The sequence below is a fragment of the Culex quinquefasciatus genome, chromosome 3, assembly GCF_015732765.1.
Source record: "Culex quinquefasciatus strain JHB chromosome 3, VPISU_Cqui_1.0_pri_paternal, whole genome shotgun sequence".
NCBI lineage: Eukaryota > Metazoa > Arthropoda > Insecta > Diptera > Culicidae > Culex > Culex quinquefasciatus.
The window spans coordinates 56,775,249-56,791,423 of NC_051863.1; the positions used below are offsets into that span (position 1 = coordinate 56,775,249).

Sequence of the window (16,175 nt, forward strand, 5' to 3'; positions counted from 1 at the left end):
AAACATTTTAAATTTAGAGGAACTAATAGCTCTTCGAGGGATAAAGGGCAACACCGAATGCAACTGTGTTCCAAACTGCGACGATTCCAATTATTTCATACAAGCTTACGTGAGTATTCTGGAAAAACCTCAAACAATTAATTATAAAAAAAACAATTTTTCAGAGATCCCGCGAATGGTTCCTTGGGGCAAATCTGCAGTGGGGGTTAACAGACTACCCAAAAATGCAACTGAATCGTGACATGATCTTTGGACTTTCGGATGTTTTCGGTAAAAAATAACAAAATGCAATTCCAAATTAACTCATTTACTAACAATTTCAGTCTACATCGGTGGCCTCGGCGGGTTCTTCCTCGGGTGCAGCCTGATCACGTTCACCGAGTTCCTGTACTTCTTCGCCTGGCGGCTGTTCAAGCAGCAGCCCCGGCCAACCTAGTAGCGCCGGCTAGCTTTGGAGCGCAGCGCCGCCAGCTGTTCCTTGTACAGGGCACGCTTTTCCTCGTTTGACTGCAGCAACTTCCGGAGCCGAACGATGCGAGCCGCGTTGTGGTTCTTCCGGATGACGATGGCTTGCTCGCGCTTTGCCAGCTTGCGCCTCTGGTCGGCCAATTGACGCTCCTTCTCGTCCAACTCACACTCCCGGGAGCAGCGCACGTACGAGGGCGAGATTTCGACCGCTTTGACGGCGCTCGTTTGCTTTTGTTCCACTGAATATCAAAAGAAATTAATTTTTTAGGAATTAGGTCACAGAACATAACCTCACCAGCACGTGTAACCGTCGCCTTGTGCTCTTCAACTGCTTGCCGAAGTTTCGCGTAACGAGACCTCTCCAGCTCGTGAAAAGCCGCAATTGTTTTGTCGTCGGCCATGGCGTCAGTTAAATGTAGTTTGACCTCCTAAAGTTATTCAAATTTCAATGTCTCAAAAAATAAACAAAATTATCAGCTCGACAAACCTCACATCTCTTCTTCAGCACTTGGAGCTGACTGGTTCGGTTGTTGAGACTTCCGGTAACGTCCCGGATTCTCCGGCGCAACTCCTCATGTTTGGTCTTTTGGTGCTTGTACTCCTCTAAATGGCATCAAAGGTGTTGGTTTTTGCGTGCGGCAGCCACGTGTGTCTCAATTGATCTTACCCATAATTCGACGGTGTTCGCTGGCCAACCACTTTGCTTTATCGTCCATCTTGAAGTCTGTACCCAAAAACAGTTGAATACTTTTGCACAGATAAACAAACCACGCTGCCGGATGCACATGTCGCGCAGCACGGCCATCTTTGATGACAGTTGGCGCAGGTTGATAGATACCCGAGCAGAGGTAAATAACACAGGAATGCCATATTTTGTAATAGTATTTTGTAAATAATAGTAATAGATGGTAAAATATCATAAAATCATACAAAAATCTTGTACGTGAGCACATTTTGGTCGCTGTTATTTGCACAAGTAATACAGAGTATTTTCATGCCATTTTTAGTGCAGCAGTTGCAGTTAGTGAAAAAACGGTAATTAGTTTTAGTTTGACACACCTTTTACACGGAGTTCACACACACACTACCAAACGTTGTTTTAATAGTGTGCGTGAGCGCCGGCAGAGCGTGGCCGAATGGTTACGCTGTCCGCTTTGTAAGCGGATGATTCTGGGTTCGATTCCCATCTGCTGCAACCTTCCATCGGATGAGGAAGTAAAATATCGGTCCCGGCCTTGGTTGTTAGGCCGTTAAGTCATTCCAGGTGTAGGAGTCGTCTCCATGCCATAAGTACAAACAACACACCAAACCAAGCGGTTGGACTCACAATCCAAAGGTCGTCAGTTCAAACACTGGGGTGGAAGGTTCCTTGGAGTAAAAGAGGTTTGGGTGCTCTCCCCATTCAAGCCTTCGGACTCCTAGGTTCGAGCAGAAACTTGCAATAGAGACCACAAAAGACCCGGGGGTCGTTAATGTGGATGGTTTGATTTTTTTGAGCGCCGTGTAAAAAGTGACAGTTCGTCACTTTTTAGTTTGACTTTGACCAACCAACGGGGTACAAACTAAAAAAGTGTCAAACGAAAAAGTGACCAACCACCGGGGGTTGAGTGTATCACAATGCTTAACATACAACAACGAAATCTACTCACCTGATGATTCCGTGTTATTCGTAGCTATATTCTTCGCCACACCGAACACATTTGCTTATGCTTAACGTTCATAAAGCTTCTTGAAAATATAACAAGATTGAAAAATAAATGTTTGAGATATCATTTTAGCGCAAAATTAATTACCTTTTCAAAATCAGTCATATTTTGTTTTAATATTTTTAATTTCAGAAGAAATAGATAGAAAACTGTAATACCAAAAAAAACATACCAAAATGTGGTGTCCGATTATTGACAAATTCGGCAATTTTGCAATATCAAAGCAATGCCTTAAATTGGTATGATACCGATGATACCACATTTTGCTCTCGCATAATCCCTAAGACAAATTTTAAAGGGTTCAGGAATACCAAAATTTTGTATTGATTCCAGAAAAAAGTTTTGTTACGCATTTCCCTTGATACTTATTTAATATGCACGCAAGAGCAATTTTTGCTTTTTGAGATTTTCTAAAACAACTTCAGATTTTGATTTATAAGCTTCAACAATTTGTTAAAAATCGTCCTTCTCGATTGAAAATCTGATTTTGCATCTGACATTTATTGATTTGCAATTTCGGTTTGAAAATACTTACTTTCCTGTCATTCTAAGTCTAATTGACTCCTTTTCTCGATGTCGTAAATGGTGTCATTCATTCTAGGGGGAATTACTGGCAATGATGGTTCTGAATTCAAAATGTTTCTACAAACAACACAAAGAAATCCATTTTTGGATTAATACTTTCTGAATCATGATTGGAATATTTTTCTAAAACAAAAATGGCCAATCGGGAATGATACCTTTCGGAGCCTTAACATCACTAAAAATAACAAAGTTAAAAAAATATGCACCTATTTAAGTGATGAAAAGCTCAAGCTCAAGAACTATTCGTTATTTAAATAAGTGCTTTAAAAAGTTTTTCAGCACTGCTATTTTTAGTGATGATAAAAAATCAATTTCGTCAATTCACCAGCACTTGTAACGAAAGCAATACTTTTCGACTGCAAATCGGTGCAAATTCGATTTCAGCGAATTTTGAGTGGTTCATAGCCCGTTTCGTTACCAAATTATTATGCTCAACAGTTCAACGCCGGAGTCCGGAAACCACTTCCTGGATACGGCCTTAGAAAATCTATAATTGAATCAGTTTCAATTATTTTTTTCTGCATTTCTGGTCAACAAGGAAAACCAAACATCATAAATTAACTACCAACCAAACCATTCAGAAAATATGTTTTCAAGTGAATCGAGGGAGAATTACATAATGCAGGCATAAAAATAATAAAATAACCTCTTATAAATTGGATTTTAAATTTTAAAAATATTTGTTTAAATACTAAGATAATAAACACATACTTATATTTTTATTCCTTTATTTTCAAAAAAAAACTGGAAAACAGTGCATTCTTAATCCCGGTTTCTCCAGAATTCACAACTTGACACAAACCTGAATTCCGTCGGGGAATTCCAAGCTGTGAGCACTCGACGTCGTCCTAGAAGAATCCCCAGCACCGGAGTAGCCGCGGCCGCTGTTGCGGAGAGAATGCGCTCGCTGACTGAGCGTCGGCCCAACAGCCGAACTGTCATTTGGGCTCTATTTACAGCGGTACAATGGGGTCCTATACAACAATACTCACATCTTCCCTCTTCTCCGGGGTAATGATTAAAAAATACAAATCTCTTACGTTATTTTCTCCAATTTGTTTAAATATTGGAACCGAAATAATATAGTCATGACTCCTCCAGAATTATCTTGTTAATAATCATAATAAATATTATAATCAGCGTATCACAAAAATGTAAGACGCATGGAAACTTTTTTTTAATAGAAGCGCAAAAGAACACGTGAACTAACTGTTCTTATGATGCTACCTCCATCAGGCATCACAGAGACTGGCTAACCACCCACTCTATCGAGAAAGAATTTAACTAACTCTTCGACAGTCACGTGTTTTGGCGTCTCTTACAAGTTTCCTTACAAAGTGCGTATATTTCCTTACGTATTGCTCCTATATTTGAAACTGTTATTTGTTTTAAAAAGAAAATCATGTATGGGCAAAAGAAATTTTTTTAAGTGATCGTATTTAAGAAAACTTCGTAAAATTTAATCGAGTTTTTCTAGGCATTTCATCGAGACTTCTTATAGACATCCATCGAAATTGAATCTGTTTTTGCCTACTTAATCTTTGTCCACTAGACATCTCTTATACTTCAACGAGCCTGCGAGGCCTGCTGGGCTCGTCTTCCTTCTCTTCGTATTCTGCTCTTATTAGTATACGCACAAGAAATGGAACCCATTCGTGGATAAATATGAATAAACTGAACTTCCGATGGATGAAGTTAACTGTATTCGCCACACCACCTCCGCTTTTCCTCCAAGCAGTCCTGTTCTTCACGTGCATCCCACAACGCGATTAATTCGTTTGATTTTCAATGTTAATCAATTCTGCGTCCGCTCCAAAACAATCAAATCTCATCCATGATTGTGGGCATCCCTCCCCGCGTTAAGACCGAGCCACGTAACGTCCCATCGCACTGTCCATAACCAGTGTGATTCGTAAACAGACATTTCCAAGAGGCCTTCCAGTTCGATTCGTAAGCGAACATTTTCGTGAGGCAATTCATCCCGGTCCACATCCAGCCTGATTCGTAAACAGACATTTCCTAGAGGTCTTTCCAGTTCGACTCGTAAACGAACATTTCCTTGATGCAATTCCACATGCAGTCTGATTCGTAAACAGACATTTTCTAGAGGCCTTTCCAGTTCGACTCGTAAACGAACATTTCATTGATGCAATTCATCCCGGTCCATCCAGCCTGATTCGTAAACAGACATTTCCTAGAAACCTTTCCAGTTCGACTCGTAAACAGACATTTCCTAGAGGCCTTTTCAGTTCGACTCGTAAACGAACATTTCCTTGATGCAATTCCACATCCAGTCTGATTCGTAAACAGACATTTCCAAGAAGCCTTTCCAGTTCGATTCGTAAACGAACATTTCCTTGAGGCAATTCATCCCGGTCCACATCCCGCCTGATTCGTAAACAGACATTTCCTAGAGGCCTTTCCAGTTCGACTCGTAAACGAACATTTCCTTGATGCAATTCCACATGCAGTCTGATTCGTAAACAGACATTTTCTAGAGGCCTTTCCAGTTCGACTCGTAAACGAACATTTCCTTGATGCAATTCCACATCCAGTCTGATTCGTAAACAGACATTTCCAAGAAGTCTTTCCAGTTCGATTCGTAAACGAACATTTCCTTGAGGCAATTCATCCCGGTCCACATCCAGCCTGATTCGTAAACAGACATTTCCTAGAGGCCTTTCCAGTTCGACTCGTAAACGAACATTTCCTTGATGCAATTCCACATCCAGTCTGATTCGTAAACAGACATTTTCTAGAGGCCTTTCCAGTTCGACTCGTAAACGAACATTTCCTACGGTCGTCCCAGTTAGTCTGAAGCTTTAACAAGAATCAAAGAAGTGCATTCGGACATAGGCGAACCTGCCGCACGCTCGCTCTGTATCACGATTTAGGCTGAGAAAACTCACTCCTCTGTTTGCACTTGTGCACACCCGAGTGATGAGTACGCGCCGACGTTACCGAAGTAGGCGACGACACTGTTGCACTCAACGGATGACATTAAAAGTATATGCTCGGAGAACAACACATTACACTAAAGTGTTTGTTTTTAAATTCCATAACATCAAATACTCGCCTTGCAGTTTTCGCCACGCCTCAATCAAATTTCCAGCTCACTTTCAGACCAGAAACTTTGTAAGCTCTACACTTTGTCAAATGTTCCAAAATTTCACTGTTCCATTTCTTTTAATAAAACTAAAACGCTCCCGGCTTACCAAAGGTTAACGATGCTCATCCTGGTCAGTCAAGGGTTGACAAATAACCTCCACCAGCTTGAACACTTTTTTTTCTCTTGTTTTTCCACTCCTCTTCCTCTTTGTCAAGCAAAACACACAATCCATCCGCGTGCTGGGGATTCTCCAGGACATGAAGCAGGTTTTAAAACTTACCGGCAGTGTTCCGGAAGTTATTCCTCCTGGCAGGATCGCCAAATGTGAGCACTCGACGTCGTCCTAGAAGAATCCCCAGCACCGGAGTAGCCGCGGCCGCTGTTGCGGAGAGAATGCGCTCGCTGACTGAGCGTCGGCCCAACAGCCGAACTGTCATTTGGGCTCTATTTACAGCGGTACAATGGGGTCCTATACAACAATACTCACATCTTCCCTCTTCTCCGGGGTAATGATTAAAAAATACAAATCTCTTACGTTATTTTCTCCAATTTGTTTAAATATTGGAACCGAAATAATATAGTCATGACTCCTCCAGAATTATCTTGTTAATAATCATAATAAATATTATAATCAGCGTATCACAAAAATGTAAGACGCATGGAAACTTTTTTTTAATAGAAGCGCAAAAGAACACGTGAACTAACTGTTCTTATGATGCTACCTCCATCAGGCATCACAGAGACTGGCTAACCACCCACTCTATCGAGAAAGAATTTAACTAACTCTTCGACAGTCACGTGTTTTGGCGTCTCTTACAAGTTTCCTTACAAAGTGCGTATATTTCCTTACGTATTGCTCCTATATTTGAAACTGTTATTTGTTTTAAAAAGAAAATCATGTATGGGCAAAAGAAATTTTTTTAAGTGATCGTATTTAAGAAAACTTCGTAAAATTTAATCGAGTTTTTCTAGGCATTTCATCGAGACTTCTTATAGACATCCATCGAAATTGAATCTGTTTTTGCCTACTTAATCTTTGTCCACTAGACATCTCTTATACTTCAACGAGCCTGCGAGGCCTGCTGGGCTCGTCTTCCTTCTCTTCGTATTCTGCTCTTATTAGTATACGCACAAGAAATGGAACCCATTCGTGGATAAATATGAATAAACTGAACTTCCGATGGATGAAGTTAACTGTATTCGCCACACCACCTCCGCTTTTCATCCAAGCAGTCCTGTTCTTCACGTGCATCCCACAACGCGATTAATTCGTTTGATTTTCAATGTTAATCAATTCTGCGTCCGCTCCAAAACAATCAAATCTCATCCATGATTGTGGGCATCCCTCCCCGCGTTAAGACCGAGCCACGTAACGTCCCATCGCACTGTCCATAACCAGTGTGATTCGTAAACAGACATTTCCAAGAGGCCTTCCAGTTCGATTCGTAAGCGAACATTTTCGTGAGGCAATTCATCCCGGTCCACATCCAGCCTGATTCGTAAACAGACATTTCCTAGAGGTCTTTCCAGTTCGACTCGTAAACGAACATTTCCTTGATGCAATTCCACATGCAGTCTGATTCGTAAACAGACATTTTCTAGAGGCCTTTCCAGTTCGACTCGTAAACGAACATTTCATTGATGCAATTCATCCCGGTCCATCCAGCCTGATTCGTAAACAGACATTTCCTAGAAACCTTTCCAGTTCGACTCGTAAACAGACATTTCCTAGAGGCCTTTTCAGTTCGACTCGTAAACGAACATTTCCTTGATGCAATTCCACATCCAGTCTGATTCGTAAACAGACATTTCCAAGAAGCCTTTCCAGTTCGATTCGTAAACGAACATTTCCTTGAGGCAATTCATCCCGGTCCACATCCCGCCTGATTCGTAAACAGACATTTCCTAGAGGCCTTTCCAGTTCGACTCGTAAACGAACATTTCCTTGATGCAATTCCACATGCAGTCTGATTCGTAAACAGACATTTTCTAGAGGCCTTTCCAGTTCGACTCGTAAACGAACATTTCCTTGATGCAATTCCACATCCAGTCTGATTCGTAAACAGACATTTCCAAGAAGTCTTTCCAGTTCGATTCGTAAACGAACATTTCCTTGAGGCAATTCATCCCGGTCCACATCCAGCCTGATTCGTAAACAGACATTTCCTAGAGGCCTTTCCAGTTCGACTCGTAAACGAACATTTCCTTGATGCAATTCCACATCCAGTCTGATTCGTAAACAGACATTTTCTAGAGGCCTTTCCAGTTCGACTCGTAAACGAACATTTCCTACGGTCGTCCCAGTTAGTCTGAAGCTTTAACAAGAATCAAAGAAGTGCATTCGGACATAGGCGAACCTGCCGCACGCTCGCTCTGTATCACGATTTAGGCTGAGAAAACTCACTCCTCTGTTTGCACTTGTGCACACCCGAGTGATGAGTACGCGCCGACGTTACCGAAGTAGGCGACGACACTGTTGCACTCAACGGATGACATTAAAAGTATATGCTCGGAGAACAACACATTACACTAAAGTGTTTGTTTTTAAATTCCATAACATCAAATACTCGCCTTGCAGTTTTCGCCACGCCTCAATCAAATTTCCAGCTCACTTTCAGACCAGAAACTTTGTAAGCTCTACACTTTGTCAAATGTTCCAAAATTTCACTGTTCCATTTCTTTTAATAAAACTAAAACGCTCCCGGCTTACCAAAGGTTAACGATGCTCATCCTGGTCAGTCAAGGGTTGACAAATAACCTCCACCAGCTTGAACACTTTTTTCTCTTGTTTTTCCACTCCTCTTCCTCTTTGTCAAGCAAAACACACAATCCATCCGCGTGCTGGGGATTCTCCAGGACATGAAGCAGGTTTTAAAACTTACCGGCAGTGTTCCGGAAGTTATTCCTCCTGGCAGGATCGCCAAATGTGAGCACTCGACGTCGTCCTAGAAGAATCCCCAGCACCGGAGTAGCCGCGGCCGCTGTTGCGGAGAGAATGCGCTCGCTGACTGAGCGTCGGCCCAACAGCCGAACTGTCATTTGGGCTCTATTTACAGCGGTACAATGGGGTCCTATACAACAATACTCACACAAGCTTAATTTAGCTGAGGAATATACAAATAACCAGTCCGTGTCCAGATTTCACCAGACTGAGCAAACTGAATGAAATTGCGCCATTGCACAAAACCTGTCTGATACGTAATTGCAGTTGTCTAGTCTCGTCTCAGAATAAAATACAAATAAATACATGTTTTATGTCCTTCTAATGATTCAAAATTATATCATCGAGTATGTTTAGTGTGTCACAGTGTAATGTCCAGAAAGTTCGTCATTTGCATCACTCATTTGCATTCAAATTCCCCCCCAAAAAAAAAATTGCTCCTTGGAGACAGACGATGCAGAAATGCATTTGCATTCGCATTCCCATTCGATCGTTCTCTCATACAAATTGTGTTCGATTCCAGTTTTAACCGGTTCGGCTGAACAAATCCCAAAAACCTGTATTTTTGCCGGGGTCTGCCAATCCGGTTCGCACCGGTCCAAGGTGAGAGCCGAACTTTTTTATGATGATGCCATATCCTACATCTGACTTGGGAAGCTGTGTTTGTTGATATTTTTAGTCTTGTGCAAAGTCAAGTGGGCATTTTTTATTAACTGGTAGACATTTCAAATTAGTCAAATGCGTTCTTGAAGCACAAGAATATTGAACTCAATGCAGTATCCTTTCGAATGGGTTGCAATTGGTAATATAAATCTTTTTTTTTTGCCTAAAAAAAGGCTCAAGTCTCAGATGAAAATGTTTTTCAAAATCTTTAACCAAATGTCCAAAAACTAGTGATCCAATATTAAAGCCAGATGGGAAAACACTTTTTACCCTACTATGCCAATTTTTAAACTATCATAGAGCAATGACGAAGCATTTTCTAAGGTAAAGAAAGTTCGATCGCAATATCCCGAAAAAACAGGTATTACAATTATCATATTCAACCAGATTTTTTTAATGCGTTGTACAAAACTTCAAACGTGCTCTGTTTCGCTCTTGTCAGTTGTCCAGAAAGTTTGATAAATAATTAAATATTATTGCTGCCAAAACGTAATGTCTGTACAAGAATTTTTAAATTTTTAATGAATAATGAATGCAAAATCTCGCAGATAACAAAAAGTAAATAACAACTTTATTTATAAGTATACTTAAAAATTTCATAAGCACAATTTTTGGAGCTGAATTTTTACTTTGTACTGTTCGACAATAACAAACACCATTCATGAGGCATAAAACAGGTTCAAGATTTCCAGAACTTTCCGGTGAAGGATACATTTTAGCGCCAATCATCTAAACCAGTATGGGTTTGCCAAAATAAAGGTGTTGAGGATTAGTGTCCCAAGATTGGTGCTACTGAAAGATTTAAAAAAAACATTTTGAAATATTTAATTCGTTTTTTTTATTTATACTCGAGAAATCTAAACTGACCTGAAAGTTATACATTGTGTTATGAGTTAGAAATCGGACTTATTTGAATATTTTTGCGTGCCTTTTAGGCCGTTGCAAATATTTTCCGACATTTAAATGTAAAAAGAACCTTAAGATTGATGATTTAACTTGTTTCATGTGACATTCCCAAAGTTATGAGAAAAAAAAATGGCAGCTTTGACCGCGTTTTTTTTTCTCCGCGGGCCGGATCCGGCCCGTGAGGCCATTTTCCGGCCCGCGACTACTTTTCAAAAAAGTTCTATGACTCAATAAATAGAGTGTCAAAATTAAAAAAAAATTGAGATCAAATTTTCAGATATTATAACGAAACATTTATTTGTTTTTATTTTGCTTTTGCCATAACATGTTGCTAATTGTTTGTATTTTTTATGATTTTATTTCACATTTAATCATTCTTTATGTTTGTGTATAATTCTTATCATTTCTATATTGATATATTCAGAATCAATTATAAGGTTTGAAAAATGTGCAAAACGATTGCAAAGAAACACTAAATTTCAAAATTTCTTAAATTTTTTGCTGTATTTATTCCTAATTGAATGGTTGTTTTGTTTAGGATTTTGATTGAAATAGATTTTTTATAAATGAGTAAGCAAAAACAATGTATTTTTCAGAACAACTTTGCAATGATAAAGTTTTGCTGGAAAAAAGCTTAAAAAAGCAAATGGAGCACCCGCAGTCGAGCAGTTTTTGACAGTTCGCTCCATAAGAAATACATTGTAGAAAAAAGCAAAAACTGATCGAATGGAAATGCTCCATTAATCATACACTCAACCCCCGGTGGTCGGTCACATTTTCGTTTGACACTTTTTTAGTCACTTTCTACACAGCGCTCACGCATACTGGTGTCAAACTAAAAAGTGACCCCGTTCGTTTGACAACCGTTGGTGTCAAACCATCCGGGTTTCAGTGTATTGAAAATAAAGATTGCTGAAAATATTTTTAAAATATTAAAAAAATGTTTTATAATGAGTCAAAAAATCAAAAAGCCATGTGTTTTTCTTTTCAAAAATTTCAATAATTCTAAGATTTTTTTTATTAATTTCGTGTCTTCAAAATCATTTTGAAATGTTTTGTTAAATATTTGAATAAAGGTGTACAACAACGCAAACATTGATTTTCGTACAGAAAATTTGAATCCAAATTTCGTTTCAATTAATTTGATCTTGTCTCGTTGATCTTTAAATATTGAAAAAAAAAATTGGAATGGTTTTTAGTTCATGATATCAGGGTATAACTACAATACAATTTTAACCAAAGCAAAATAAAAATAATTAAAATCTTTGAAAGTTATCTTTGTTTTTCTTTTTTAAAATCAAGATACATGAATCTTATTTGCAACATTAGTTTATTGGTTTGTTTACTTGAAACAACCTTATAAAATATATTATTTTTTTAAAACTTTTATTCGGCCACTGCTTCAGAAAAATGAGATCTGGCCCGCAGGGCCAAAAGGTTGGGCACCCCTGCCATAGTCATAGTGTTTTTCAAAAATAAGATGTAAATTTAACATTTTTAAGGTCATACAATTAGTTAAATTATCTGAATTCTACAACTTTTTGAATCAAATCATATCCATCCTTCCCTTTAACATTCAGAATTGTTTAATTTTCGTTTGCCAGATTTTTCCAGATTTTTACTCGATACTTAAACAGATTTCAAATTTTGAGCTGGTAATTTAAGAGCGAGTCCACGAGCAAAGCATACCCATCTCGCATCGACCTCACCAATCTGCCTGAAATTTTCAGGGGTTGTTTGTACATATAAAACTAGCATCTGGCCAAAATATGAGCACTCTAGGTCAACCGGAATTGGGGCAAATCGGGACACAAAGTTTTAAGGTTCAGAAACGTAAAAAATCTTAAAATTGCTATAACTTAGGCAAAATTCAATTTAATTTCAAAATTCAAAATGCATCTGAAAGGGCTTGAAAAATGCAACAAAATGCAGGGTAGAGCATCCTTATTGGTTAAATTTAAAGGGAGTTATTGGCATTTTAGTGAAAAAATAGCATAATTTTCAAACTCAAATAAAAAAGTGTTCCATCCAGATATCAACTCGGTTCGACCTGCAGCTTGTAGGGGACATCTGGGACTACCATCCGAGACTGAGAACACTTTGGGTAAGGCAGTTTAACATATTAAATAAACACTTTTACTTTTAGTGATTTTTTTGGTTGTAAATTTTTGCTCGGGGGACCCCTTAGATCCCATTTTCTGGTGATAATTTTATCATATTCGTGTTCCTGAGACATTTTCACAATAGAAACATGCATAAAAATGTTTATTTTGATCCATTTTAACCCTTTAAAAAATAAAAGTTAAAAAAAAATATTAAGCTGCTTTTTTCTGGTGTCATCTAGTATCCTTGGAAACGAGCTTAATTTTCAATAAATGTGAATCGATTTTTTTTTCACTTTTATATTTAAAGGGTTTAAATGGATCAAAATAAACATTTTTATGCATGTTTCTATTGTGAAAATGTCTCAGAAACACGAATATGATAAAATTATCACCAGAAAATGGGATCTTAGGGGTCCCCCGAGCAAAAATTTACAACCAAAAAAATCACTAAAAGTAAAAGTGTTTATTTAATATGTTAAACTGCCTTACCCAAAGTGTTCTCAGTCTCGGATGGTAGTCCCAGATGTCCCCTACAAGCTGCAGGTCGAACCGAGTTGATATCTGGATGGAACACTTTTTTATTTGAGTTTGAAAATTATGCTATTTTTTCACTAAAATGCCAATAACTCCCTTTAGATTTAACCAATTGGGATGCTCTACCCTGCATTTTGTTGCATTTTTTAAGCCCTTTCAGATGCATTTTGAATTTTGAAAATAAATTGAATTTTGCCTAAGTTATAGCAATTTTAAGATTTTTTACGTTTCTGAACCTTAAAACTTTGTGTCCCGATTTGCCCCAATTCCCGTTGACCTAGAGTGCTCATATTTTGGCCAGATGCTAGTTTTATATGTACAAACAACCCCTGAAAATTTCAGGCCGATTGGTGAGGTCCAAACGACGTCCCATACAAAGGGGTATGCCCAGGGGGATGACAGCTGGGGATTTCAGCCTACCTCACATCATTTCAATATGGCGTCGTTTGTTTATAAACAGTGGGCGTTTGTTTATAACAGCGATAAAAGTAAAGATGCGAAAAAGCAACAAAATTATGTCGTTTCTTATCAATAGTCAATCAAATTAATCAAATCTTCTACGAGGTAGGTGTAAAGAGAGCAGTGCTACAATGATCTTTTAATAAAATATGAATCTCCACCTCCCCCAGTGCAGTCGCACAGTGAACCCCACAACAAAACCCACGGCGTGGTTCATGGACATCCGGGGGCTTCATCTACAATGTGTTCGGCTCGAAGGAGATAGCGCTTGCAATGAACGAAACGGCCACCAAGGTCAACCGAAAGCGCACCAACCAGGCCGCTTTGAGCACCCCCAAACGATTCTCGTTTGACGCAGACTCCGAACCATCACTGAGAACGACCAAACCAAACTAAAATGTACCCGGAATGATGTCCACGATCGCAGAAGGAATCAACCGGCTGTTTCCCAAAACTGACGGAACTGACCGACGTCAACGTGCTGCAGAATCTTCCAGTATGCGAATTATGGGTGTCTTTTCCTATCAATTGGTTTTTGGACACGGCTTCCACCTGATGGAGCAAACGGTCCAGCACCGGCTGAATCCGGAAGGAGATCAACAGACATATTACAAAATAAATAAATGAAGCCCTGTTGCCTGCCCCGAACGGCCGCGTGTTTCGATCTATTCCTGCCTGTCCTAGTCTCGTGCTTCTTTTGCCCCAAAACTTTCCTCTGGTCGCGGTTTTCGATTAATTGTTTCTCGTGCCCTTTCGCAACCTGTCGAATCCTCTCCCGCTTGGCTTTGGCCTCCTCGGGCGTTTAAATAACTATAACCGGCGCTGGATTTGTTGAGCATTCGCATCAACTTGACCCGTATCTCCTCGATCTGTTCTCGTCATTCTGATTCCCCCGGCGGAAACGGAGCAGTGTTTGTTTGCGTTTTGAGCAGCAGCAATTTGGTGCTGTACTGAGCTGACCAAGCATCGACAGGTCAGCAGATCAGCGACTGACTAAAAAAATTACATGAAAACATCCAAAACCCAAGCCAACACCTTTGAATTTATTTATACTGTTTGTGGCAATAAGAAAACGACAAAAAATAGTTTAAAACCTCTCAGAAATTTAATTTCCATAAATAGGTAAGTTTGATGATTGACATTTTACCCGAATGAAAACCAAGTTGTGCGATATTAGGGTAATTCATCAGTACCAAAATTGACACTTCTCACTTGTCAAAGTACCAAAACATGTCAAAGTACCAAAAGATCTCAAAAGATGAGAGGTAGGCTCACACTGTATGGAGTTTGACAGGTCGTCTACTCCCTGGGTATGCCCTAGTCGTGGACTCGCTCTTAAGGTTATTTATAGAATGGTTGGCCATGCCCATTTTTTAGAAGATGCCGTCACTTGACAATGTTAGATAAGCAGTGAAACAAACAGTGCAATATTGTTTTTATGCAACAAACTGTTTTTGAGTAAAACATTGCAGATGAGGGAACAGCATCTTGGCATATCAGCACTTTGCCGTTCAATTACAGCTCATAAAAAGTGTTTTCAAGTGAAATAAAGTGATAAATAGCTCAATAGGAAGTGAGCAAGCAAGTTTCTATCAAAAGTGTTCCAAAATAAATTGTTTAGATAGTGAAAAACATCAAATCGGATGGAGTTAGAAGCAAGTGCTTTCCCCTTCCAAACATGTGAAAATATTCCCTATGTTGTGTGTTCAAGTTGGAAAAGAGTGAAGTTGACTGTGTTTTAACACTTGTGTGGTACAAATCTTAAGAGTTACATAAGTCAGTAGTGAAACAAACTGTTATTTAACTAACGGTGAAATTTTTCTCGTATGTTGATCAAAAACAGCTGTCTTACTATTATTCAACAGACGACAAGTTATGAGTGCTACTTGGGAACCCTGCCGCTATTGAAAATTATAAAGTAATGTTAAGTACTTCAAAAAATAAGCTTAAAAAACGATTTTAGCAAAAGTCCGGAAGATTGTATAAAGGGTGGTTTTTGTAAGAAACCTCACCATGTTATACATTTTTAGAAAGGTATTCAATAGACCTTTCCAACGAGTTGAATAGACTGAAGATCTTTCTACCCTATCAAAATTTATGAGCACCTAAGCGTTATTTATGCACTTTTTGGAGGCTGAATCTGTCATGCGAACTATCGTTGGAAAGGTAATCAAAAGTCCTTTCTAATTCCTAACTTTTCATATCAAAATAAGTATGCAGTAGTGTGTCAAACGCTTTGACATGTTTTTATCAAAAAGTGGCTAGAAAATTTAATTATTGGAGGTTGTATAATAGTCCTGAAACCACCAATAAAAACAAAGTTTTAAAAGATAAATGCATGTTGAAAAACAAGAAAATTTCAAGTTGAGGATCAATGTAACATTTGACTTCACTTCTTAGAAAAACATTTTTCGAAGTTTATGTCGATCCTATTAAACAACCATATCCCAAGACTTGCCAGGTCAACAAATTAAATGCGGATCCTTCATCTCAACTTGCAGTAGAACCTAGGCCCAACTTCAAGACACAACCCTTTCCATCCTCTGGCCGGCCTTTGCCACGTAGCCATCATCGCGATGTCGTGGACATTCCTCCGTTACGAGTCAACCTCTCTCAGTCCGAAAGAAAAAGCAAAGGATCAAACTGCACTCTCCCCACGCCAATCCGATCCGTATTTTACTGGCCAAATTTCCATCCCA

At 39.0% G+C, this 16,175-nt stretch overlaps 1 protein-coding gene across 1 annotated transcript; it reads right to left on the reverse strand.

The window, feature by feature from the left end:
* Positions 1-294: 294 nt before the first annotated feature.
* LOC6039709 lies at positions 295-1,241 on the reverse strand. The gene is made up of 4 exons (XM_038264513.1): positions 1,136-1,241; positions 956-1,071; positions 764-896; positions 295-707 (listed from the first exon to the last, which is right to left on the reverse strand). Exons 1-4 carry the CDS (start codon positions 1,182-1,184, stop codon positions 433-435), a joined length of 573 nt encoding a protein of 190 aa, XP_038120441.1. The 5' UTR covers positions 1,185-1,241; the 3' UTR covers positions 295-432.
* Between the last annotated feature and the right edge of the window lie 14,934 nt (positions 1,242-16,175).

Excerpts from the sequence above, each read along its gene's own strand:
- LOC6039709 (XM_038264513.1), bottom strand. The coding sequence starts at position 1,184 with ATGGACGATAAAGCAAAGTGGTTGGCCAGCGAACACCGTCGAATTATG. Across the intron at positions 1,072-1,135 it reads CGAACACCGTCGAATTATGG|AGGAGTACAAGCACCAAAAG; the intron begins GTAAGATCAATT and ends GATGCCATTTAG. Across the intron at positions 897-955 it reads TGCTGAAGAAGAGATGTGAG|GAGGTCAAACTACATTTAAC; the intron begins GTTTGTCGAGCT and ends GAATAACTTTAG.